General features: G+C 47.2%; 6 protein-coding genes and 1 non-coding gene across 7 annotated transcripts; 1 reads left to right on the top strand and 6 right to left on the bottom strand.

The window, feature by feature from the left end:
• Nucleotides 1-2,289: 2,289 nt before the first annotated feature.
• On the top strand, nt 2,290-4,315 carry F5Y00DRAFT_186018 (FAD-binding domain-containing protein). The gene is made up of 2 exons (XM_048005091.1): nt 2,290-3,863; nt 3,944-4,315. Exons 1-2 carry the CDS (start codon nt 2,583-2,585, stop codon nt 4,151-4,153), a joined length of 1,491 nt encoding a protein of 496 aa, XP_047860754.1. The 5' UTR covers nt 2,290-2,582; the 3' UTR covers nt 4,154-4,315.
• Nucleotides 4,316-4,542: 227 nt separating this feature from the next.
• Nucleotides 4,543-4,633, bottom strand: F5Y00DRAFT_t143. Its single transcript has one exon. It is a non-coding gene; the product is annotated as a tRNA-Phe (tRNA).
• A 473-nt stretch (nt 4,634-5,106) lies between these two features.
• On the bottom strand, nt 5,107-6,442 carry F5Y00DRAFT_266146 (uncharacterized protein; the record flags this gene model as incomplete). Its single annotated transcript, XM_048011900.1, has 5 exons — nt 5,107-5,502; nt 5,574-5,790; nt 5,895-6,004; nt 6,068-6,100; nt 6,152-6,442. The coding sequence occupies 5 exons, from the start codon at nt 6,440-6,442 to the stop codon at nt 5,107-5,109; spliced, it is 1,047 nt and encodes a 348-aa protein (XP_047860753.1).
• Nucleotides 6,443-8,358: 1,916 nt separating this feature from the next.
• F5Y00DRAFT_273499 (uncharacterized protein) lies at nt 8,359-11,706 on the bottom strand (the record flags this gene model as incomplete). Its single annotated transcript, XM_048013188.1, has 3 exons — nt 8,359-8,813; nt 8,878-10,628; nt 10,679-11,706. The coding sequence occupies 3 exons, from the start codon at nt 11,704-11,706 to the stop codon at nt 8,455-8,457; spliced, it is 3,138 nt and encodes a 1,045-aa protein (XP_047860752.1). The 3' UTR covers nt 8,359-8,454.
• Nucleotides 11,707-13,807: 2,101 nt separating this feature from the next.
• Nucleotides 13,808-15,257, bottom strand: F5Y00DRAFT_247763 (SAS complex, SAS5 subunit/transcription initiation factor IID, subunit 14). Its single transcript, XM_048009322.1, has 5 exons — nt 15,158-15,257; nt 14,979-15,013; nt 14,747-14,898; nt 14,212-14,681; nt 13,808-14,151 (listed from the first exon to the last, which is right to left on the bottom strand). Exons 1-5 carry the CDS (start codon nt 15,167-15,169, stop codon nt 14,131-14,133), a joined length of 690 nt encoding a protein of 229 aa, XP_047860751.1. The 5' UTR covers nt 15,170-15,257; the 3' UTR covers nt 13,808-14,130.
• A 970-nt stretch (nt 15,258-16,227) lies between these two features.
• Nucleotides 16,228-18,230, bottom strand: F5Y00DRAFT_185882 (uncharacterized protein). The gene is made up of 3 exons (XM_048005090.1): nt 17,780-18,230; nt 17,535-17,696; nt 16,228-17,444 (listed from the first exon to the last, which is right to left on the bottom strand). Exons 1-3 carry the CDS (start codon nt 18,054-18,056, stop codon nt 16,426-16,428), a joined length of 1,458 nt encoding a protein of 485 aa, XP_047860750.1. The 5' UTR covers nt 18,057-18,230; the 3' UTR covers nt 16,228-16,425.
• Nucleotides 18,231-20,473: 2,243 nt separating this feature from the next.
• F5Y00DRAFT_255699 (serine palmitoyltransferase 2) lies at nt 20,474-22,435 on the bottom strand (the record flags this gene model as incomplete). Its single annotated transcript, XM_048010313.1, has 1 exon — nt 20,474-22,435. One exon carries the CDS (start codon nt 22,433-22,435, stop codon nt 20,474-20,476), a length of 1,962 nt encoding a protein of 653 aa, XP_047860749.1.
• Nucleotides 22,436-24,946: the final 2,511 nt, after the last annotated feature.

The raw sequence follows: 24,946 nt of genomic DNA, 5'->3' as shown, positions 1-24,946 counted from the left end.
ACTACCAATCAAATTTATGAGTGAGAGACCATCCATACCGATGAACTGTCTAATCTTATTTAGCGGTAGATCTATAAGCCGGAACTGCTTACCGAATAGCAGCCTCACGCCACGTCGTCACTATAAGCACTCAGATGAGCGGGATGTATAATATACGCCAATTTCTTGATATATGTGACATTGGGCTATGCGCAATCAAGCAGAGACAACAACTCTCCAATACAACGGTACCATTTACCCCACGACAGACCTATTAAAGATGACGTTCTGAAACCAACATGTCGGGTGATGTAAAGATGCTTAGGTAACTTCCCTCTTCGGCGGGACGACATGTCAAAGGAAATTTCCGGCTTTGAAACATCTTCGCTGAGGCATGACTCGGAACATTATGGGTGGGTATAATAGGCTGATGCACGAGGGACGAGATGTGGCTGCATACATAATTACGATGGGTTGCATGGCTCTTTACTCCCACTTCTACCTAATTTCTACCTACTTTCTAATATGATATGATTACCTAGGAGAAATACGGCGCAGCATGCGAGATCAAGATTAAAGCACACCAAGACACAATGCCAATCCAGCTGTTGTCTTCGTATTTCCATGCAGGAGTAAGATTGTACGATGCACATTGAACGCCACGAGATGATACGTCGGCGGCGAAGTGAAAGGGGAATAGGAATACTACCTCGAGTATAGAAACAAAATCTGAAAAACATTAGACGAAAAGTTATGGGGCCGCCTACGCAATCGAGTCAAATGACTAAGGGTATGCAGGTTATTTGTTCCATACGGAGACAGTGGACCATCATCCTAGACCATCTGATCCGTGAGGCCGGAATAGAGACCCGAGGTTCAGACGTTAGTTAGTCTATTAATACTATAATAGCTTTAATACTATAGCTTTTTACGGTGTATATTTTATTTCCACTTTCAACTCTTATCTCCCAAGTCTGAATTACCTTATAGATCAACTTAGGTTAGGTAGTTATAGGAAATGTATGTCTTCCATATGCTATTATTAATGAGTACTCTTATTAATTACTTCTTATTATAAATACAAACCGCAGAACCGGGAGACTCTCAAACATACCCAACCTAGGCATACTTGGGGAAGTAATCTAACCCATACGATAGCGGCAAGCGTAACCGATATGTAGGAATAGGTCTGCCTAGTACATATGCGTGACACGGTACCTTTCTGATCCCGCAATCCTGCAGAACCACCAACTCGCGGCTCTGCTTACACGCTTACATGCTTATCCCGCTTGAGCCATCCGTCACCCATTTCACAGCGAACAAAATGACTTTCCAAGCAAAACTGCAGTGTAACGTGATATATCTTATTAACGCCACAATCGTGTGTGTGTGCTAACCCATACCCAGATCTTAAGACCTACATATTATAGTTCCGCATACCGACATGAAGCCAGTGCCGTGTTATCCCTTTGGTTGGGAAACGCAACTCCTTAGTATACTCGCAAAACTATGACGGTTATGCAGTCTTGGCATCTGCATCCGTCCCGGTCATCAGGAGGAAACTATTGAAATCGACCCTCTCCCCTCTTTTCCCCCTTCCCCCTCCCGTCCCGCTAGCACGGGCTGAAATATCTCCGTAAGCCTCGATCTTGGCAGGGCAGCTAGCATAAGTCTAGTAGATTGGCGTAACCCGGTAGCTGATGTATTCGTCGAAAACGTTTGCCTGAAGTGGGACGGGGATTCAACAGGCCACGGCCGGTTATACCTATTCGACGGTTAGTTATGTAGGTAGTGTATTTTTCCTACCTACTCAAATTTAGTCCTTCGTTCCATGCAAGCCGTAGTCCTCGTTAGCCCTAGCGCAGCTCGGAAAACACACGACAATAAACCTCAACCTTTCTTTTCCTGGTCTACTCTCGTCCGCTTCCTTGGAATCGACACATAAGTCATACCTACATAGTGTAATCACTACCCGCCCGTCCCAGGAACCAGAACCGCAAGCGTTACATTTCCTCATCTGACGGCTCTCGCTTCCGGATGCCCGGCATCCGACTCTCGTCTAGTTACTGGCTCAGCACCACGGGCTGCGTCCTGCTAGGTTGCGTAGGATTCCATTATTGGATAGTTTTTTTTTTTCTCGTTTGCGCACAACTAATACTACCTGATACTGTATTATGTAGAGCTCATGCAGGTGGAAAGACGTGTCTGAAGCAGATAAGCTAACGTGACTATAGTCAGTCGAGCAAGGTCGAAAGTTGATTCTAGGTACATGACTTAAAAAACTTGGAAACCTTGCGCTGGCGCCGTCATCCTTGCCAGCGGGCCCTGACAATGAGCCAAATCTAGGGATGGGAGCTACATGACGTGAAGGTTTAAACCTGGTTCTTCATCAAGGATATTCGACTATTCCCTATAGTCGACTAAGTAATATGTTCCTTCGTAGTTTGGCAGTAAGAAATGTCTCGTATATTAAGGGGGAGCCAGCCGCCAGTTAAGAGGACTTACGGTAGACTACCGATCCCTTAGCATCTATCCACGACTAGCCAGTCCCGAGGGACATAGAAAAATACAGCCATCGTCCGGAGTCTCTCCTAGAAGACGAGATGATATCTACCTGGGCGCTCGCCGCCTCAGCCATCGCTCTGTCAGGGCTAGCTCTAGCTGACACCTGCTCTACCCTGAAGGATATTTCTAACATTGACGTTGCTGATCCTCTTGATTTATCATATATCAGCGAGCAGAACGACTATTGGTCTACTTCGTGCTCTTCCATGAAGCCTTCTTGCATTATTTTCCCCGAGGATGCCAACGAGGTATCTGCCATCGTGAAGGTCCTCAATAACAACACGGAGCCGTTTGCTATCAAGTCTGGAGGACACAACCCTAATAATGGCTGGTCAAGTGTCAAAGGTGGCCCCCTTATCTCAACCCAGAAACTCAAGCAGGTCATCGTGGATCAGGAGACGGGTATAGCCAGAGTTGGGCCTGGGCAGCGGTTAGACAGCATTTCCGCCGAACTTCAGGGAACCGGCTGGACCTTTGTCGGCGGCCGTATCGGAAACACGGGCGTAGGTGGCCTTGTTCTCGGCGGTGGTCTGTCGTATATGTCGGCTCAGTACGGCTGGAGTGCTTCCTCCGTACTGGAATACGAGATCGTTCTTGCTAACGGCACTATCACAACCGCATCTGCTACCAAGAACGCAGACCTATTCAAGGCCCTCAAGGGAGGTGGCAATAACTTTGGTATCGTAACCACATACGTTCTCCAACTATACCGACAAGGCGACGTCTTCGGCGGTAACCTAGTCTTCCTTCATTCCCCTGAGACAGACAAGAAGTTGCTGAAGGCCGTGCGGGACTTCACCGAGTACAACCAAGACAACAAGGCAGCCGTCATCGTCACGGCAGAGCGCGGTAACATCGACCTTATTGATACCTGGATCCTGTTTCTCTTCTACGACGGCCCGGTAGTCCCCGAGGGAACCTTCAAGAACTTCACTGATGCCGGGCCTATCCTCGACACTACTAAGGTGCAGACCTACGCCCAGCTGTTGGGCGGCAGTAACTGGGTCATCGTCCCACTGTCCGTCGTGCAGATCGGAACCGAGACGATCCCCATGCCGTCGGCTGAAAACAGCGTGGAAGTCATGGAAGGCCTTCACGCCCACTGGCGAAACATCACCGACACGGTGCTCCTCGAGCCCGGCATCATCGCTTCTATCGCGTACCAGCCCTTCCCGAAGGTTATTGCACAGGCCGCAAAGGCAAGGAGCGCGGATTTAATCGATGTGGATGATGAGGCGCACCGCCTGATTCTCGAACTGAACTATAGCTTCTTGCCGCAAGGCGACTACGCGAAGATGGACCAGACGCTGCAGAATACTGTGAGTATACCCGAAAGCTGCATGACCCCTTCTTGACCTTTGGCCTATAAGAGCAATTTACTAACAATCCGGTGTCATAGTACGGCGGTGTACGCGAACGCATACTCGGCTGGCAACAAGACGGGACTCTACCCGACATCTACCTCCCCGTGTTCATGAACTACGGTTTCCATCAGCAGGACTATTTCGCGCGATTACGTCCAGAGAACCGAGCATTCGCACATTCGGTATCGGAGAGTGTAGATCCTAATGGTTTCTTCAGAAATCGAATAGGAGGCTGGAAGCCATAGACACGCTGATTGCTGATCTTGATTGATACCCATATATATGCATTTAGCACGAGCCTTTGTCTTATTTTCATTTTTCGTCTTGTGCTTTTATGATATGACCAATACCCGGAAGGCATAGGCAGTTACTGTGTAATAAGCTTCTCTAGTGATGAAACAATATATAATATATTAATAATAGTACATAGTATTTATGATATATGATAACGATGCTTCGGGTCTTCGTATAGTAACTGAGTAGGTAGGTAACTAAGGTACGTAAGACACTTGAAGGTAATTATATATCTGACCAAACACCATAAAGCAAACAAGCGAGGAGAGGCCAAATGACCACGGGGAAAAAGAAATAAACTCCCCAAAAAGTAACTCGACTAATCCTAGTCTGTTCACGATGCGGTGAGTGTGGATTGAACACACGACTTTCAGATTTGATGATGAAGTTTGGACTTCAGTCTGACACTCTCCCAACTGAGTTATCCCCGCTGGATAAAAACTCCCTTCCTTAATTACGAATTACGTACGTAAAATTCCTCGTTATTGGTATTCTGGATCTGTCTTCGGAGTTTAGGGCTAATACGCAGTAGTGTTGCGGGCCCCCTTTTTTTAGTGTCGTGATGTGATTAGAAAGAGATGTCTTATAGACTAACGAGGATGGGAAGATTTTATAATAAACCTGTATTATTTAAAACTGCCATGGGGTATTCGTTCGTAAAGCTAGCTACTCGTACGTAGAAGGATATCCGTGTATGCAACGGTACGTGCGTGGTATAAGAAGCGTAGGATCTCGGGTACGTAGTAAGTTTTCGTATGCTCGCTCAAATTGTAACTCCCCAATCCAATCCAATCCAACACACCGAAAAGTAGTTTTTTTCACAAATGCTGCGTCGTAATAATATAAATATCCCGTCTTCGTCTGTTGATATCCCCCCCTCCCCGCCCTATTATACAACTCCACCTCAATTCCGTCTATGCGCCGGCACCTCCCGATTTTCCAGTTCGCCTCCCGCCCATCCCGAGTCGAGCTCATTCGGCGTCTGAGAATCAAGTTCGTAATGTTCCGTAGGCTTGTAAGGAGGTGTTGGGCCCTCATAAATTCCGGTAGAGGCGGTATATGGCGTTTGTGGGTATTCGGAGTTGGGTGAGGTTAAAGGCTCCTTATTGGTGTATATTTCTTGAGGAACTGCTTGCTGTGGCTGAACTTGCTGGGACCCGTCGAAGGACGCTTGCTGCTTTCTCTTCTGGCGAGACCGTCTCAAGACAAATAATAAGCCAACGAGGATAGCGATCACGGCTACTAGGACGCCCACTACGATGCCTGCGATTGCGCCACCTGAGAGTCTGGTAGATCCTGACTGGTTTGACGTTTAGTATCGTGTTTATAATTTAATTGGAGAGTAGGAGAGTAATTGTCTTGTGAACTTACGTCGTCATCCGTACTCACTGCAAAGCCATCTATGGGATGCGCATAGGCTTGGTCGTTAGTAGCCGAGGCGACCCATTCGACCGTCGCCGTAACACTCGCGCTATCATACGCCGTCACCGTAGCAGTCTGGCCAACTTTGAAATTACTATAGCAGGTACCCCCGTACGCCGGACGGTTGGTGTCTACCGTAGTGTCGGGAAGATGAAGTTGAAAACCACTATCGCTATTAATTAGACCTCGTTGTATGATAATTGCGTATTATATTATATTATACGCTTCTCTTGTAGACGACAGCATAGGAAATAAGAGATCTTCACTTACTCGGCGCAACAAGCTATATATCCATTCGCCCACGTCTGCGCCGTGTTCCAACCTTCGGGACAGACCAGCGGCGAGAACATAGGAGCGATAGAACTCGAGGCATTTTGTATCTACTACATGTTAATAACTCTTCCCTCAAGTCTCCACGATGCTTATTCCAGCCAAGCATCTACACATCGTAAGAAGTAAAACAGGTTAATCACATACTACAAAACATGTTAGCACACCCCAGGACCACAAGTCGCGAACAACCGCACTGGACCATCATACTGACCACTAGTATACCCAGTAATATACCCCGATGGATAACAATTCCCAAACTTCGAATTCGGCACGGGCTGTGGCTCGTTGAGCCAAAGCTCATACCCCGGCGACGACAACTGTGTAAGATGCACCTCGAGACACGACGCCGGCGGGGTGAAAGTCGTCGTGAGTTCCTTTTCCGTGAGCGTGAGGACGGAGACGGACGGCGCCGTCGTCGGGTTCGAAGCCGCTTCTGCTTCTGTTCCCGAGGAAGAGCTCGCAACGGTTGTTGTTTGGATGGCCATGGCGTATGGGATTGTGAGTAGCGATAGCAACACAACAACAGACGGTACGATAAATGCAAAACGAAGCAGAGCAAAACAGATCAGAACCAATTTCGGGACCGACAGCGAGTGACGGATGACCTGAAGCCCTTGTTTTTAGAAGGATCGGGACGCTGCGTCCGCATACATTAGGAACCGGTCGATGTAGTATTAATGTATTACATATGGACTGTCTAGTCCTAGTCCTGGCCTGTCTAAGCCAGCCCAGCTCAGCAAAAAAAAACCCAGTCTACCTATTATGTATGTGCGTCCGGGGCACTTCAGTCCATCTAGGCTGAGGCGACTCCATGTAGGGTGACATCGCGCGCGGAGTTCCACAATGGGACTTTTTAGACCCAGAGACCTCAAGGGTCTCCATTCTCTATTCTCCATCGACAAAGGTTCAGCTCCAGCTCCCAGCGTTGTAAACCTTCCCCATCCGTCCTTTGCCTGCCCCCATTGGCCTTATGCACCCCTGTCGCGTTTCAGTACTCGTATCGGAAAGCGTTGCTGTTATTGGTGTCTGGAATAGATTTTCTTCATCGTGCAACCCAGAGTAGTAATAATATCTGCTAATATCGCATGTGGTTCCTGAACTAGACCATGTGTAGTGTATGCATACAACTTCACCGACCCCATCCTCACCCCCCCTTTTTTATCCATAACAGTGGCTGTTCAACAACAACTAAATACTCTCATACCATCTCGCCTACGTAGACAAACCACATACATTGTCTCTATCCGCAGCATTCCCGTAATAGAACACAAACGAACGTTTTTGCGTGGCGTGGCACTGCTGACTGACGTGAAAATATGCTGACGCCATCATCGATTGAATTTACCCATCTCTTTGGAATTATTGGAAAGAAATTTAAGCTAAATCTTCTGGCGTCAGCGGAACTAACCGGTCAGCAGACGCCCTTAACCTTAGGGAGCGTAGTGTAGTGGCCTAATGAGGCCCACCTGGGGAGATAAATGCCATGTTTTGAAGACAAAAAAATAAGCCCTACGCGTAGCGTCCTTATGCATCATCTTACCATATCGCCAAGGTCTTTACGGAATATATTTGATGACTAACTTCAATATTTATGTATATGATTATATAAGTCATATGCCAAGCGCTCTGTCACTTTATCACTACATACATACACTAGATATGTACCTAGCCTAGGACTTGATGATCCGCATAATATTCTCCCTCCTCCTGGTACCGTGCCCTGCTATGGTCGAGCGTCATTTAAGGCAGAGTGGATCAAGCCGCGTCAAAGCACAAAGAGCAGACCACCGGCAGTAAGCCCTTACTAGCTTTTACTATGTAAATTCGCTACTTTCGCTACTCAGGTAATAATATCAACCAAATCCCTGGTATCAGCTCGACTTCTCGCTGAAATGTCTTCTCATGATTCGTTAAATCACGCTAGGTATAAGCCGCGAGGCTCTCGGCCCAGCAGCTTTTGTCCATCCGCAATGCCCCTTTAAGTCCCATGAATATTTCCCGTAAATTCCCGTAAAGCAACTGCGACTGAACAAACATATATTGCAACCCCTTCCGCACATTTCGTAGGAAAAGGAAGCGCTTCAAGAAAAACAGGGGAAGAGCAATCTGAGAGCAAGGTCGTATGTGAAATCAAACACAGCCCAAGCCTCTGAGGGTATCTTTGCTTCCGCTTCCAGCCCATCGCAGATCTCCCCACGTACCTTTCAGGACGAACAACAAATAGGAAAAGTGGGGTGTCGCGAGACTGAGACCCATGTTCGAATACATGTAAGCCTTACCTCATACCTGGGGAGGCACATATGTAGCCTCCATCCAGAACACCGAACAGAACAGACGAGACAGAAACATTGTGCGTGCCGTGAGACCTCTTAAACATATGCATGTCGCATCGCGTATCATCTTCAGCCGCGCCGTTGTTAAAGAGGGCGAATTGCCCCCTATCCCTCGTCTTGAACAGACGGTCATCTCCAACGTCGTCCAGCTAGACAGGATACACTTAGTATCCTGGACCGTCCATAGGGCCAGTAAATGAAGGTGGGTCCATCGCCATAAACTCAAGTAAATCAACACCTCCTACGTTAACTCCCTGATCTGTCATTGTCACGTTGGTATTCTCTCCCATGTTCTGGAATAGGCCTGGACCTGGCGGGAGGTACCACATTTGGTCGTCAGCAGCCCAGTCGGTACCTGATTCAAAGATGTTATCGCCCATGTTAGACTGTTCTAGAACATTACCGCTATGTGCTGGCGTCGTAGGCCCAAACACAGAAGCTGATCCGGCTGGGTAGGGAAAGTTACCGGTGGCCAAATCAAAAGGCGTGGCTGACACGTTGCCTGAAGGGGTAGATGATCGTTCTACAAGATTTGTTAGTCCCGTCCTCAGGGTCTACAGCAGTGTTAGTTATAGTAATAAACTTACCAGGAACATTGAGCCCCTCTCTGTATTTAGTGTGATTCATGTACCCATTCTCGATGCCGTTAGCATGCAAAATTCCGTTCGTAGCCATGGCTCTGCTCACCTCGCCATTTTGACGAGGGCTCTTGCCTTCGCTAGAACCTGTCGCCGGTGCGTACTTGAAGCGGTCTCGGAGTCGTGTTGTTAGAGACTCGAGAAGATCACCGAACCTAGTGCCCAGATGAATATCATCGACGACACAGTTCCGCAACGCATCAACCGTACGATCCAAGAGACTGATGCTCACTTCTACATCGGACTTAGGAGCACCTAGGGCGAAGGTCTTGAGCAGGAACATGGCTCCACTGATGATGCGGAAGTAAGTTCTCACAGGGGCGTGCTTAAGGTAACCTTCTTTTAGCAAGCCTTCGACTACAGTCCGTAAAAGATTTCTGCACCCATCCACCACTTCCTTGACGTATTCTTGATCTTCATGGCCGAAGCCACCCAGATGACCAAGAGGGAGGTTACCTAGATAGTTTTGCGTTTGAGGTGACAGCTGTGGATTACCTGCAGCGGCATTGTTCCCGTGCACGGTGTTGCTGGACACTCCGGCATTGGTTGTGCAACGTTCAACGACTGCTTGCAAGGCTAAAGAGTTGACATATATCCGTACGTATTCGTACTCAATCGTCAGTATATGACGGATATTCTCGGGCATGTCGAAACGCTGAAACTCTCTCCACCAGTTCCTAAGGATCGGCTGAAATTCTTTGAGTGCCTTTGTGTAGTTTCCACTCTGTATGATCTCCGTGGTGTGTTTCCGCGATCGAAACAGCCTTTCGTTACCCAACTGCATGGCATCGCTCACGCCTACCCAGCAGTGTATGATCTGGTCATCTAGTTCGACGTTAGGTACATAACTAAAGCTATTAGATATGACTGATTGATTTGTCCCCGGCGTGTTTCCCTCGTTTGATATTAGACGTCTTCCGGACAGGGCAGGGTCGGTTTTCCGGATGCTGTCAGGAACCATGTTCGTCCAGCCGAGGCGGCCAGCTAGCTGCGTCAAGTAGACCAGTAGCAGCCGCTTGATCCGCGTGGCGCGGAGACGATACGCTTCGTCCTCGTACTCGGGTCGCGTGATAGCATTAGTCTCAAGCAGCTCATCGATGTCATCGAAAACCCCTAATTCATAAGCGAGACCCAACGCATTGCTGAGCAGCATCCAGCACATGCGGTCGCTCCTCCACGCAGGCTCAAGCCAGCTTTCAATTCTACGACCTCCAACGTTGCCGCCAGGACGTTGATCCCCTTCGTCATCATCGAGCTGAGGTCCGCCGCGAGAGGGAAGCATTAACTCGTCAATTGCCTCATCTGGAGGGAAGTGAAGCGCGCGGGGATGCCACTCAGTCAATATCATTAACGACTCGATTGTCCCTAACGTACGAAGACTTCCTTTCCTCAAACCTCGCCACGGTGCAGTGCTAGAGGTCTGGGATTCGTCAGCACCGGACCCGCAAAAGCCACCACCGAAAGCCTCTTGTCCCCAGAGACACCTTTCGATCATTCTTCGAAGATATCTCCATAGCTCCTCATGAATTGCGTGCGATCTACAATGACCACCCGTGGAGCGGATACGATAGTATCTCGATGCAATCGTCAGCAACGTGACTGTGAGTATGGGTTCTTCGGTTAGTAAGGTGACATGAGAAGCCGGACTTCGGAAGGTCGGTGGCGAGATGGGCGTCATGGGAGATAGGTATTCATAATAGCTTAACAATAAGTTAGTAATGTACAAAAACGGCCACCATTGTTGACTTACTATACTATGTACTTGATGGCCTCCTCTTTCGTAAACCATCCAGCTCTGACAAATCTAAACCTCGACCAAGCTTCGAGCGCTTCTTGATATCCAGCTTCATTTTCAACGTTTAGCCGACGTTCCATATCAGCCGCCTCATCGTTTTTAGTCGATGACTGCAAGAGTGGATCTATGAGGTCTGCAGATTTCGACGTTGCGCGACCGGCCGGGCGACCATTATAACCAGAACTGTGATCTCGCGGGGTCTTACGACCAGGAACAGATACAGGCGAGGGCTGGACGACGGAGGCAATGCTTTCGTGGCGTCTATTTAGATCGTGCGGGCTTGTGGCATAATCAGCGATTCGCTCGTTTGGGAGCATGCTAGACGATGGTGATATAAAGACGGACCTGTCGGTAGCAGCCTTGTACAGTAGGTCGAGGGCATCATGAGGCCCATAGACTTCCTTTCTCATGACACTCTGCGCTTCGAGATTTTCCAACTGAGCATTTGAATCTTCACCGACGTCCGTATAACTTCCTCCTCTGTCGTTTTTTCTCCCGTCTTCATGATCTACATTGGGTCGCTTTAAGGGTTGTGTTCGGCCGGTCGAACCACCGGGAGTCAGCGGTACGCTACTGTAGGATTTCTTATCGACAAATGGAGGCGTGTCTTCGGCATGGGCTCGCTTTCGAGCGTTGCGAACGATATAATCGTCTTCCGGCTCGTCGATATCATCCTCGTTCTTGCGCTTACGTCGCGTAGCGCTGAAGAAACATTCTTTGCTTTCGCGGCGGCAACGCACGCACGGGGGGTCGTGGGGATCGTCAACGCTGCCCAAATCACATCTCACCTTTCTCCTCCGACAGGGGATACAAGCTTGATAGACCCGTTTGTGCTGGGGAGTTTGAGATTGCGGCTGAGGTTGGGACTGGGGTTGCGCGTGCGGATGAGAATGTGCCGTGTTTGCGGGGAGAGATTGGCGCGATTGTTGAATGGCAGATGACATGTTGGCAGCGGGTGCGGCGGCATTCTCATATTGAGACATGGTCTGATCCAGTGGTGGTGCTATCGATCTGGTTTATTTCGGCTACGGCTCCAGTTCCAGCTCCAGCGCCAACTTGAGCCCTGATTTCCCGCTCACGCATCAAACACGACGCAGAAAAATACCCGGCGCGCGCCGACTGCTGCTCGGCTTACGACGGGATTTCGAGGTCTTATATAATAAGGACGCGCAAAAACAATAGGCACTCCAACTAAGTGGGACGAATCCAATCTGACAATTGGAAGAGTCTATAATAATTTCGATCCCTACTTTGAATAGATCGGTAGACGAGTGAAATGGTTTACCTCGGACTTGCGGGGTTGGGAGACCGAGACAGCTAGGACGGGGGAGTATTGTACAGTATGCAAATGAACCAGCATACGGTATGCACAAGGTCCTACGTAAAGCAAGATAGCTCAAGTGCAGACACAACAACGCTTATGTGATACAGCTTCTTGGAAATTATCGCCGGTTAGATGGTAGAAGATTTGATAATAGGGTTAGAATCGGTAAGTCTAAGCTGTCTTCAGGTACGGGCAACAGGGTTGATGGGCGGAGACGGGTACCACAAATATGGGAAGGATATAAGATGGGCAAAGCCAATTCGGATTGAGGCTTCATTCGATCTTCCGTCTCGTCTGGTCCTAGGCCTCCGTCTATCTCGGACTTGACGTTGATAAGCCGCAGCTGTGGGTGGCCTATTTTAGTTTGTAATCGGGGAAGAGAACAATGGAATTAGGAATTGTAGGGGTATTATTGGGCGCTACGATTGGAGCGGTTGATAAGTAACCGGAGTCCGGGATTGCACGTTTGCCAATGAATAGATAGAGAATGTAGAGTTAGGGTGGGATAACGTAGGATTTGTATGTATGATGTGATGGAGAAATTGAGAGGATTGGGATATGCACAGGACAACTTTCCTTATTTCCTTTTTTTTTTCCCCTCGTGCTGTTTCTCTCTTTTCGCTTCTCTCTTTCCATATAATTTCACCGATTACGATATATCAATATGTGCCAACGGAAGCCACACTTCGCTCCCCCCTGGTCAATGGCAATCGGCAAGGAAAGCCAAGATCGGTGTCCCCCAGACATGTACCTACCTACACTAAAGTCTATATCCTGCCTGCCTGCCTAAGACTGCAGTTACCCATGTGCATGCATCACTAAAGTTCATACTAACAATGTACCTAATGGCCTTTATTACGTAGTGCTATTTAGGCAGGTGAAGCATTGTTATACATGTACAACTGGAATCGAGCAACGCAGACAATACCATAGTACCTATTTAAATTACTAATAAGTCAGTCGGTGAAGAAGTATATTAAAGCCTACGTAACCTAACATCCTGACATGTACCCGCCTATCAAGTAGGTAACCGGCCCTATACACTATGTACTATGTACATAAAGTACGCGATGCGGGACGGATCCAATAACGCGCTTACCCTCATGCAATTATCGCTGAAAGCGGCAGCCATTTTCCGACCAATGGAATTTCGGAGTGTGGCTGGGCTAAAGCAGATTCATTCGGTCACGTTACCGTCTACAGTAGCATGACCCGATCCCAAGAATCCTTCACCTTAGTTTCCTTCCCTAGTTCACCTTGACTACACTAAATGAGGCCCTAAAAGACTCCAGGTCTTCTCCGCAAAGCCCCACTAAACAAGAAGTACACTATCCGTAGCTGATGATCGCTCAGCCTCAAAACTTGTGATGCCTGTGATGTCATACTCAGCTCGACAGCCCTCAGCAGCCTACGATATTCCCAACGCCGCAATCTGTACCTACCTACGTATAATTTGTCTTGATCATCCAGCCAATCTGTCTGGCTCAGACCCTAATAGCCAAATAATGTATTAAAACTATGCTGCGTAATCACAATCACATGTCCCTCGAGGCATCAGCACCTTATAGGTACCTAGATATGCGGTGAGTCGCAAGGAGCGGTTCGGACTCGAATCGGAGTCGCATCTACGCATGTAGGCCGTTTATCTATGTAACCTACCCACGTGCGGATGGCGTGTATCCAAGGCACATCGATATCCACATCGGTCTTCCGTAAGCGCGAATAACACTATAAAATAAGTATACGGCATGCCTAGAATCTTTAGAAAGCAACCTTTTGCATTGTCGGGAGACTATTTAATTGCAGGGTATCTATCGCGATGGGTGAAGCGTTGAAACGCAACCATACGCCAAGGTCAACCATTGCCACCTGCCAACCAATGCCACTATTCACTTGGGCAACCTAATGAGGTGCCATACCTAACTCATAACGCCAATGCCAATGCAAATGCAACCGAGTGTTCATGTGAAGATGACGAACAAGATAAACACGAGAGTCCAGTAGTGGAAGATGATGGTGGAAGACCAATAAATCATTTCAAACCGGACGGGGTACAACCCGAGAAGAACTTGCGACGAGATCCTTAGACAATCTTAATGTCAACCTACTTTAAGTTAGCAATCTGTGTACGTTTCGTTCCGATAGCGTGCGCATAAATGCCTACCATGAAGTCCCAGATCATCTTGGAGAGGTGATCGGGCAGAGTGTAGAGGTCCACCGTGAATTCACCAGCGTCCATGTCGTTCTTGGTGTACGTCTCATCGCTCTTGTGGTCGTGGATCAACTGAATGACGTGAAGAAGGTCATCCTCGTTGAGCTTGCCGAGACCGTCGGCCATCTTCTCATAATCGTAAGCTGCTTTCTTCTTCTTGATGTCATTTGCCTTGCGAGCCTTGGTTGCGGCCTTCGAGTCGTCCTCGTTGGGGATGGGACCGGTCTCGCGGAGGACCGAGAGCAACGCCTGAGAGGGGTTCTTGAAGGTGACCGTCTGGATGACTTCGTACTTCGGAGACTGGAAGTTCAGATCGTGGTAGACGGTAGTCTTGCCACCCTTCTCGGTAGTGAAGAGATCGATGGACATCTCGAACTCGCCCCATCCTTCGTTCTTGCAGGTGAAGGGGGGATCAGTGAAGGCTATCGTCCGGTCAGTCTTGAAACCTCGAGGCTGATACGCGCGCGGGGGATCCGATGTCGCTTACTCTGATGAGTCTTGTCCTCGAAGGAGGGGTGAAGGTTGTAGGTAACCTTGGTGAAGCAACTGGCAGGATGCTCGTTGCCGGCCTGGTCCAAGACATAGATCTTGACGCTCCATTCCTTCATGGGAAACTCAGGCATAGGCGAGGGCTTCGGACTAGATGCGCATAGAGTGTCAGTAGTTGCAGATACACGAAAAGCTTCTAACTGGGGCGCATTAGCCATGGGGTAGCTTACATGTTGTGCTGCTCGGTAACGAGCTTGATTGATCGCTATAGGTTCGTCAGCGCGTTAGTACATCCTTCAATTCCTTAGGAAACGCGTATCGTATCCTAAAAAATAGAAAGAAATAGAGGAAAAAAAGAGATGATCCTTATCATAAAAATAGAGAATATTAGAATTCAACGGAAACATACCTCGACGTGCATCTTGCAAGACTTGGAATACTAAGCGATCGTGAGGTCAGTTTTGGACTACAAAATGAATTCCAATGATGATGGTGGAGTAGAGATCGCGTACATTAACCAGCACAATAGTTGTAGCCTTCTTTTTCTTGGCCTTGGCAATGGCACGTGCGTTAGCGCGCTTGTTGTTACGCGCCATATTGGGCTGACTTCGGATAAACCTTTGTGGCGGTATTGATTGGGAATGTGGCTTCGGAGTTTTGTTGTTCCGATGGTATCTGTGCACGGACTGGAAAAGATTTGAATTAGATGTGGGAGGCAGGAGCAAATTTTGTGGGTTCTAAAATGACCATGCAGTTTAGTGTACCTAGGTACCAATGCACCTACCACTTTCTAACACAACACCTATTTGTGCAAGAGCTACCACTTAAGTACCTACGTACCTGTGAATAGAACCAAGCACTTTAGGCACTGCATGCAGTGAATTTGATACCAATATTTGTGCTTGCCTTAGTTTAGGTATACAACCTTAGGTTATAAAAAATAAATAAAAAAAGGTTGTATCTCTAGGTCTAAAATCCCTTTAAGCCCCTTAAAACCTAGAATAGAGCCTAGATGCTGAGTATCACCCAGGGGCATTTGCATACACTTTACAGTCAGATAGATATTTGACTTGGTTGTCTTTTCTATAGTATCCAAGTCAGTAGAACTGAGAACTTTCGTTAGAAGCTAAATAGAGAAGCTATACAGGCAATAAATCCTTCTCTCACCCATCAACCCCCAAGCAGTATTCACAGCCTCCAGCAAATCACTATAATATACACACAGCAAAGCTTCACAGAAGACCAAGCACAGGCACGTAGTAAAACATTGTAGTAGTAACATGCTGAGAATAGAGCTTTTAGAAAGCCCCTCATCATGATAATAGACAGTCCCAATATCCACTGCGCTAACTAAGGTAGGTAGATAAGTAGATGGATAGACACCACCAATAGCGATCAGAAGCCCCTGCTTCGTTTCCGGCTCTAAATGCCTAGTGTTTCCTTTCGAGAGTGAATCTGGCTCGCGTGTGGCGTCGAAATAGACTCGATAAACACCCGCTTCGTAGCAATAGACATATACGCTCGCCTGGTAAGCAATAGAGGAATAGCAATGCGCGCTTGTGCCAGAGTAAATATCGGTACATGGCCACGCCCGTTTTTTGCTACCTGTAACAGTTCTTGGATTATGGCTTTCATATATTAGGGACGCTTTGCCCTGTTAACTTGTCTTAGGATCGATCATATGATCCCGCCGGGAGGATTATACTGAACTCCCGTTAAGTCTCCCGTATTCAGACCAGCGCTCCCAGGTGTTTCGGCGTCCGCTTGTGCAGTATTGGTTTTCCGTAACATGAACATGGGTTTCTTTCCTTCCTTGTCCAATTGCTTAAAAAGGATCAATGGCTTCTCGTGCAGACCCAAGCAACGTTCTTGGTCACCATACACAATATACAGCGCGTATTGGTCCCATGGTGCGTTGATTTGATATTTCTTCAGAGCAGCCGGTAGGACCTTGTAGCAAGGATCGTCCATACTGACCCTAAACGATTTGAAGATCTCCACCGAAGAATTCGAGCCTGGAGTCTCGGGTACTGGTGTCTGCCCTCGCCGCGGCGCGATGGGTTGCTTAGGATTATGTCCGTATTCACTTTCCGAGAAAGTTGTGCGGTTAGATGGCGTTTGCCGGTCGTCAGAGCGGTATGACCGGGAGCCGAGGGTGGCGCTGCCTAAATTTGGAGGTGAGGTGGGCGAGGGTATATTCGGAGAATAGCCGGGTGACGTAGCCTGACCGGAACCATTCATCGCAGTCAGAAGTGATGATGACATAACGGCCCTCTCGGCGGCACCCGCAGGGTCCAAAGTTTGTTCTACAGAGGGCCGCTCGTGAGTGGTCTGTAAGTGAGTAGGGGATACGCTCTTGGGGTTCGTACCAAGAACAATCTTCTTAGTGGAATATTGACGTTTGATGCCACCGGTCGATTGATTCGACGCAGAGGTAGGAGCGGGAGGAGAAACCGTAGAAGCCTCGTAGCCGTAGCCTCCTTGATTGTTTGATACATGTGGTAAAGGCTGCTGCGCATCTTTAGCAAGGCGCAAGGCTGGCAGCATATCTTCGCGTAGCCGTCTGAAATCCTCCGTCATCCGTCGCAAGTCCTGCTCCAGGAAGCTCATCCTTTCGTCTCGAAGTCGTAGCTGCTCGACCAGGTTTTTGATGTCTTTAAGGGTTGCGGTAGCGTATTGGGCTTCGGCATCGGCAGCTATATGCGAGGTTAGTAGGCTACGTTAACGGCTACATGAAATACGCAAAGTGCGCAGGAAAGGTGAGGACGGGAAGGAACGCGACATACAGAGTGGTACATAGTGGTCGCTCTCTATAGGAACATCCTGTGCCTTTTTTACATCATAGACGCTCTTAAGTATTGTTAACCGGTGGCCGACGCTGGCCACTCCCATAGCTTTGAGGTCATCGTGTAGCAGAGCCACCAAGGCCTCGCCCACAATCTCATTCTCTAGACTTGATGTTAGAACGGCGAATTTGACAAAGAGGGCTGTAACAACGTTTGATGACTACACGCTTAGCGGGAAGACATACCAATAAATCGATCTGAGTACTGTTGTAATCCTATACTAGCAATGAAATCGGCACACTCCTCCGCGTCCCATTCGGATATTATAGTTTCGGGCAACCTGTTGGCGCTACTGGGTTGTCCGTAGGTAGTAGGCGTGTGCTCGGTAGAGGATCGGCCATCGGAATCGGTCGGGGAGATCTCAGAATCGGTGGCGAGGACGGGTGAACTAGTATGGACGCTCCTCTCGTACTCATCGTCGGCGTCGGATTCTGCATAGGCGGTGCCCGAGTCGAAGTTCATCGTCGGCGCTTGCTAAAGCAAAGCAAGGCAAAATAGCAAGAATTAATTTGAGACTGTGGCGTTACTTAGGTTATATCGTCTCCCACGTTTCCACGTTTCAAAAACTCTCTTTGCTTCTTTCTTGTAACTCCCAGGCCCCTCCCTCCTTTTCTTTTCCTCTCTCTCTTTCTCTCTGTCGAACAGGGTCTAAAAGGGTTCAAAGACGGGAGTTATAAACCCGCGCGCCTAATCGACAAGGAGCTACCAAAGACTTTGTTCCTTAGTAACACCCCGGGAAGAGTCCACCTTAATACAATACAACGATGTGTCGAAACCGCTGTCGGAAACAGGAGGTATGGGGAATTATTCACTACGGACGAAAAAACCGTTGCAGTGCTACTGTATGAGTCGGGGGGACAGTGTTGATTTTGGAGGAAAAGTCGGAGAGGAGAGACTGGAGTTGGTAGTTATTTGCAGTGCGGACTTGGAGACTTTGGAGGTTGCTAATAACGAATTGATTCGAGGTTGTAGAAAGCCCAGCGCTTTGCCTTTGGTCCCGCTCGCAATTCCTCAAGTTCTTGTTCCTGGTAGTCCCTCCTAGTCCCTCCATCCCCGTCCCTCCTTCCCTGTGCGCTGTGTACATAAGGTAATACCTTCCATAGTATCAATTAGTACTGTGGTACAAAATAAAATGTACCTGTGCTGCACGCCGTATCGCCCAAAAGATGCACAGCATAAATAAAGGGGGTACACAGCCCCCATGGTCACTGTACATAAAGTGCCCGGTGTTTCTAATAGTGGGATGGTGTACCTGAGAGAGCCTAGTTAGGTACTTGTAGCCGCTGCTTGGCGCCTTTTTTGCTCTTACCCTGTCCCCCTCTAGGCATTCCACAGTCCACCTCTCTGCACCTTTTAACCCGTTTTCTGCTAGTCTCCGCAGGTTGGATGGGTCCCCTTTTTTTTTTTTCTCAACCACCAATTCGAGACAATTGTATGTACCAAGTACCTATAGTTTTACCCATGTAGTCAAGTACCTACGTCGTTGCCAGCGTCTACACGTGTATGGCATATGGATGTACTATAATAAATCATAAACGCATGGACACAGTCATATTAATATCAATTTTTCTTAATAATTTCCCATAATCTCGTACTGAGAAGCGAGCTATCAAATCAGCAAAGAAAAGAAAATAACACCCTTGTCTCCGCAAATGCTGAATTTGCGGAAATATCCGCTTAACAAGCTTAAGCTATGTATCATAGCTTTTGGACCAGAATGTTGACGACGACAGTTAGATTTCATCGCAAATCATTGGGTATCGCAACGTTCAAGTAAGCCTGGCGTTACATTCGCTTCAACCGAGTCGGCGGCACGCAACCTTTCATGATCTATCATCTTTAATCTTCTAACCTAGGTTAGGTAGACCATGTTTAAACGCTCATATCGCCTTCGTACATACAAGACCTCTACGGATCTCGGCACTTCTTACATAGTTACAATTATATGACATCAATAGATTTCATCATCAACTTGGCTGACCTATTGTTCATATACATAGACAAGAATAGTAGCTTATGTTGGAAATATATATACATTTTTATAATAACTCAGGTGAAGAGGAATTTGAATTTAAATATGCTGATCCAACGCAAGCCTTTTGTTGTCAGCCGCAACACCTTACCCATACTCTACAAGAAACCAACTACTTCATTAGTGCTAGTCTTCGAATGATGGCGCGGAGAATTCATCATGAGGTAGGCATGTCTAGATTCTCAACATAGAATCAGCTCAAATTCAAGGGAATAACGGCTCCTTCGAGATGCTAATTATATATATACCTTCAACACTACTTCTAACCCACACTTTACCCAAAACATTCAAAAATCCTAGCTAAGCATCATATCAAGTCTCTTTCCTAATGGGATATGGTCGATAATACCTCAAGAAATTCTCTACGCCTACATAAACATACGTTCAAGACATTAAGCATTGGGTGATAAACATTTATCACACAACTCATAATTCATATAATTAAGCAAATAGTAACGAATGAATTCGTATTCCTATCGAATACTATTAACGCCCCAAGTCCACAAGGGACGAGGCTAAGGGCCATCGTCGACCTAAGGTCAACTAACGACTAGGGTTGGCAATACAATAAGTACAGCGTCAGGGTATCTTTGTCTTCCGATGCCAACGGCAAAAAGGAGTTGTTCCGCCTCGCTCGCCCTTTTGGCATACCAGCCCGGTGTGAAGTGAACCAAGGTTTATCTGTAAAGCGAGTGCGGACCCAACCTCCAAATACACAACCAATTATCGGCCCGGGGCCGTCTATTAACTCCAAGGCGCCCTAGTTCGAGATATCGTGTTCCCATACCGTGACAAAACTCCTTGATGCAAGTTATTCACATTCGTAACTGCAGGATGCCCAATTATTCTATCTTAATCTCACTTTAGCATCTTCAGAGCCACGAGCGATAATCTCCTCGAGGGACCATCGAGGCGGTTCGATAACGCCCTTAGACCCGCTAGCATTATGCCGTGTCTTCTCATTTTCCGGGGCAACGCCTTCTGGCAGGGGCTTGAGACCTCCAGCAATTCCTGTCGAAAACTTGAGTTGCAGGATATCTCCAACCTCGTCGCAAGCAGCTAGAAGTCGGTCCATATCGTCCTTGTTGTGTGCAGCCGAGACACAGAAACGCGCACGAGAGCTGATTAGTGGAGTGGCAGGATACCCAACGACAACAACCGAAATCCTACGCTTGAGCATCTCATGGCTGAAGGCAGAGATCTTAGCGGGGTTATATAAAGCAATAGGGATAATGGGAGAATCATCGTGGCCATAGACGATAAGACCCAAGCGCTTGAGACCGAGACGAAGATACCGAGAGTTGAAGGCGATACGCTGCAGGCGTTCCTCGCCTTGACCGGGAACAAGTTCACCGCTAATGATCTTTAGCGAAGCCAGAATCTGCATCAGAACAGCCGGGGTGGGAGACTCTCCCAGCATGGTAGCGGAGTTGCAACTCTTCAGCTTCTCGATAATGTGCTTCTCGGCCGCTACATAACCTCCATTGGCACCAAAAGACTTTGTCAGAGTTCCCATCAGAATATCCACTCTGCTCGGGTCAATGCCGAAGTAGTCGCAGACACCGCGCCCCTTGGGACCAAGGGCTCCAATGCTGTGGGCTTCGTCGACATAGAGGGCAAACTTGTAAATGTCCTTAAGGTTGAGAATACCAGGTAGATCGCACATAGTACCTTCCATAGAGTAAAGTCCTTCAACGGCGACGAGAATCTTCTTCCAAGGACGGTGAGTTCGAGGCTGACCTTGGGCAATGGCTTCTCGCAGTTTCCTCTCAAGGTCTAGCATATCGTTATGCTTGAAAGAACGAATGACAGCACCAGAAAGGCGAGCACCGAGCCGAATTGAGGCATGGTTCAGCTCATCAGAAATGATCAGACAACCTTTGGAAACAAGAGCTGGGAAAGAGCTGGCGTTTGTGACGAAACCCATAGAGAAAACCATGGCAGCTGGTTTGCCAACAAATGTCGCAATCTCCTTCTCAACCTCACAGACAAGTTCAGAAGTACCCGAATCAGCGCGAGGACTGCAGAAGCTGAGACCATATCTCTTCACACACTCCTCGACAGCATTAGCGCAAGGACCTTCAGACTGTGCAAACCCAAGGTAGTTGTACGAGCTCATGTTCAGAGTCTCCGTCGCACCACCAGTGTACCTGTAAGTCTCATTGAAGTCATCCGAGACACGGTTCAGAACGTTGATATATCGGCCCGGCACGCCAGTAATAGTCCTTGCGAAGCAATCGTCTATACGCGTCTTCAACCGTCTAGTGTAGAAGCTATCAAAATCGTCATTCAAAGGTGCATATCCATTAGCCACACGGAGAGTCTTGTAGGTTTGTTTCTTGCTGAACCGCTTGCCGAAAAAGTCCCTAATGTGACCAAGGGCGAGGAGAAGGAGATAGCTGATATAGGTTGTCAAGACATAATAATACGGCGGCTCGTCAATAATAGGTGCTTCCAGAGGTTCTCCATGGTGTTTGCTGACGTATCGGTCGGTTGGGTCAACCAATGGCCCGAACTGGGCATCAAACCGTTTCTGACGTGATATTTCGGTAGAAGAAGGAGGTTGGAACAAGGTAGTCGGTGGTTCATCTTGATTAAGCTCGCCAGCAGTGGCCGTAGAAAGGGAAATAGTGGGCAGGGATAAACCCGGAGCCATAATAGAAGGGTTAGAGCCGTTCTGCATGGCCATAAGGGCTTGCTGGGCAGACGGCTGTTGACTAGCCTTGGGGGACGACGAGAAGAGTTGGCTAAGGCGGTTCCCTCTAGACTGCGAGGGTCTTCTCTCGCCAGCCTTTTCTGTATGCGGCATGCTGTTTGAAGTAAAAGGTATTGAGATACGTCGTGGCATTTCTATAGGTAGTAGGAAATAGTAACGGATATATAATCGAGCGGTTGTAAAGGGACAAATAACGCAAAAGAGCCCCGGAGTGTAGGTCTACAGTTTGTGAGTCTAAATGGCCGTTAGTTAAATGGGTTAAGTGCCACCGGGAAGTTAATTTCATCGGATCGTTGGCTAGAACCACATAGTAACAGTCGAGTGTTCTTAAGGGGGATGGGATTGTGGTATTCGTTTCCAGCAGACTGCGGAGGAAGTTGACCGGAAAGATAGGAAACAATAACACGGCCGCAACATCTAGGATATGGCTACCGATAACTCGATAAACAATCCAGGGTGCAAGGTATGCACCAATTGTGCCAATTGTGATAATTGTGGGCGAATGAGTTGATAATGGAAGAAAGCTTTGGTGAATTGGGTTTGTACAAACAATGTCCGTCTATGCTTGATTGTGCGCAAATGGATAAATTAATAAATCAACTCACTTTGCCCTTTCCCTGAGCTTCCGTCCTTTGCACTGGTCCTTCTAATCTTTGAGGGTGGCTGTTGTTTCTGTCTGGAGATTTACGGATAGGCCGGCCGAGCGAGCTGAAAGCTGTTGATTAAAAACCTTAAAGCTATTAGAACTCGATTAAAGGGGGGTGTTCAATTGGGCGACGGCTGATATCGTTAAATCAAGGAGTGTAATTGAGGGAAAATATTCCCCCGGTTCGACAGCGACGACAGCTACCCTCCAACAACTAAAAACACCTTTCTGAAAAGTTGACAAGGAAGAGAGGTGCACGAGGTGAAGAGACAAGGAGGAAGAAGATCGAATTTAGGAGGCGCGAGAGCAACTAGATTTAGATGGAAGAGTTTCAAAATGTGGATCTAAATTAGTCTATGTAAGCCCGTTAGCTAATACCGCATGTACATATGTAGCTAATACCGTTATTGGTCACTAAATCCATTTGGTACCGTATGGACAAAACAGGTCATAAGTTTCACAAAAACCTTATGTACCATAGAACAAGATCGCCGCAGGCCTCCAGGCAGGGCTGACAGGCCATTTCTCCAAGGCTCAGGGCACTCTGCTCTGGCACTACCGCACTACGGATCCGTAATATACCTAAAATGTATTAGTCAGAGTCAAATCTGAATGTGTCATACAGAAAGTCTTTTCCCGGAATCCCGTAATATACCTACGTCTAAGCCGTCTTGATGTAGTTACCTTAATCTTTAACTTACCGGGCAATTATCGCCTTCTCGCGAGCCATTTAACATTAATCGGTACCTAACGCTCCCAAATTTTCCCATCCCTCCTTCCGACAGATCCGTTCCCCACAATACACGTTACAATGCAAGTTCCGCGTCTGCTCCTAGGATTTAAGGAGTTTGCTTAATGACAGCTACCCAGCTACATTACTAGGCTCTTTAGCATTGAATTCATGTCCTTGAATGGGCATGTTAAACACTACATTCAATCTCTAGAGAGTCAGGGAGTTTTTACTAAAGAAGTGGTTTTTTCTTTTTCTTTTGCTATGTTATTGCTATTTACTGCAAAGTGATCACACGCATTACGATGCAATCGGAATGGTGCCAGTCTCGAAATTACCCCCTAGCCGCATTTTCATTTTGGACCACGCCATTATCAGCTTGGCAGGGCTTCGATTGGGTTTTATGACCATGTTACGGAGCAAGCGGAGCAGTGGGTGATGGCCGGGCTCGGCCGGTACATGAAGGATCCATCCGTCATTACTACACAAAATTGCATTATGCGCGTTACATACAAGGACTTCTTTAAATCGGTGCCTATCGTGATCGAGATTAAATCCCTATGTCATTTATATGCGAAATCCATACGATACAATAAGGCGGGGTTCGCTATGATCGCCATTATGAGACAGACGAGTTAAGCCTCCATTTGATATTTGGTCTCAAAATTGCGAAGATCGCCCTTATCTGCTTTTAGGCACTCTACAAGTATCGTACCGACGCGAAGGAATTGTCGAAACCACTGAAATATAGACACTTTCATAAAATGATACATAGAGCCTCCGGGGTTAGTCAACCAATGTGATTCAAGCAAAGCTAGGTACATATGCAGGCAAAGGTACCCATCCAAAAGGATCAAAAGGTCGCACAGACTGACAGAGGAACGCGGTAACGCGCTTAAATTGAACTTTATTCCCGATAAGACATTGAGGATCGAGAGAATGACCAATCACAAGCCGGCGTATCGCAAGCATACATATACGTGCATACCTTAACGCGCGGGGGGGGTATTTAAAAATATTTATAATTATCATTTTAACATATAAAATATTTATAATATTATATTAACCGTATAAAACCATTACGTTTTTTAAAAATTATTATTATAACTTTTTTTATATTATAAAAATGTTATATATTAATTATATATTTATTAAAATATTTATATATATTTTATTTTTATATTAAAATATAATTTTATTATTAAATTAAATATAAATATATATATAA

The sequence above is a fragment of the Daldinia vernicosa genome (genome assembly GCF_022497035.1).
Source record: "Daldinia vernicosa strain CBS 139.73 unplaced genomic scaffold F5Y00scaffold_66, whole genome shotgun sequence".
NCBI classification, from domain to species: Eukaryota; Fungi; Ascomycota; class Sordariomycetes; order Xylariales; family Hypoxylaceae; genus Daldinia; species Daldinia vernicosa.
Note: the sequence above shows the minus strand (reverse complement) of the source record. Positions and strands in the feature narration are given on the sequence as shown.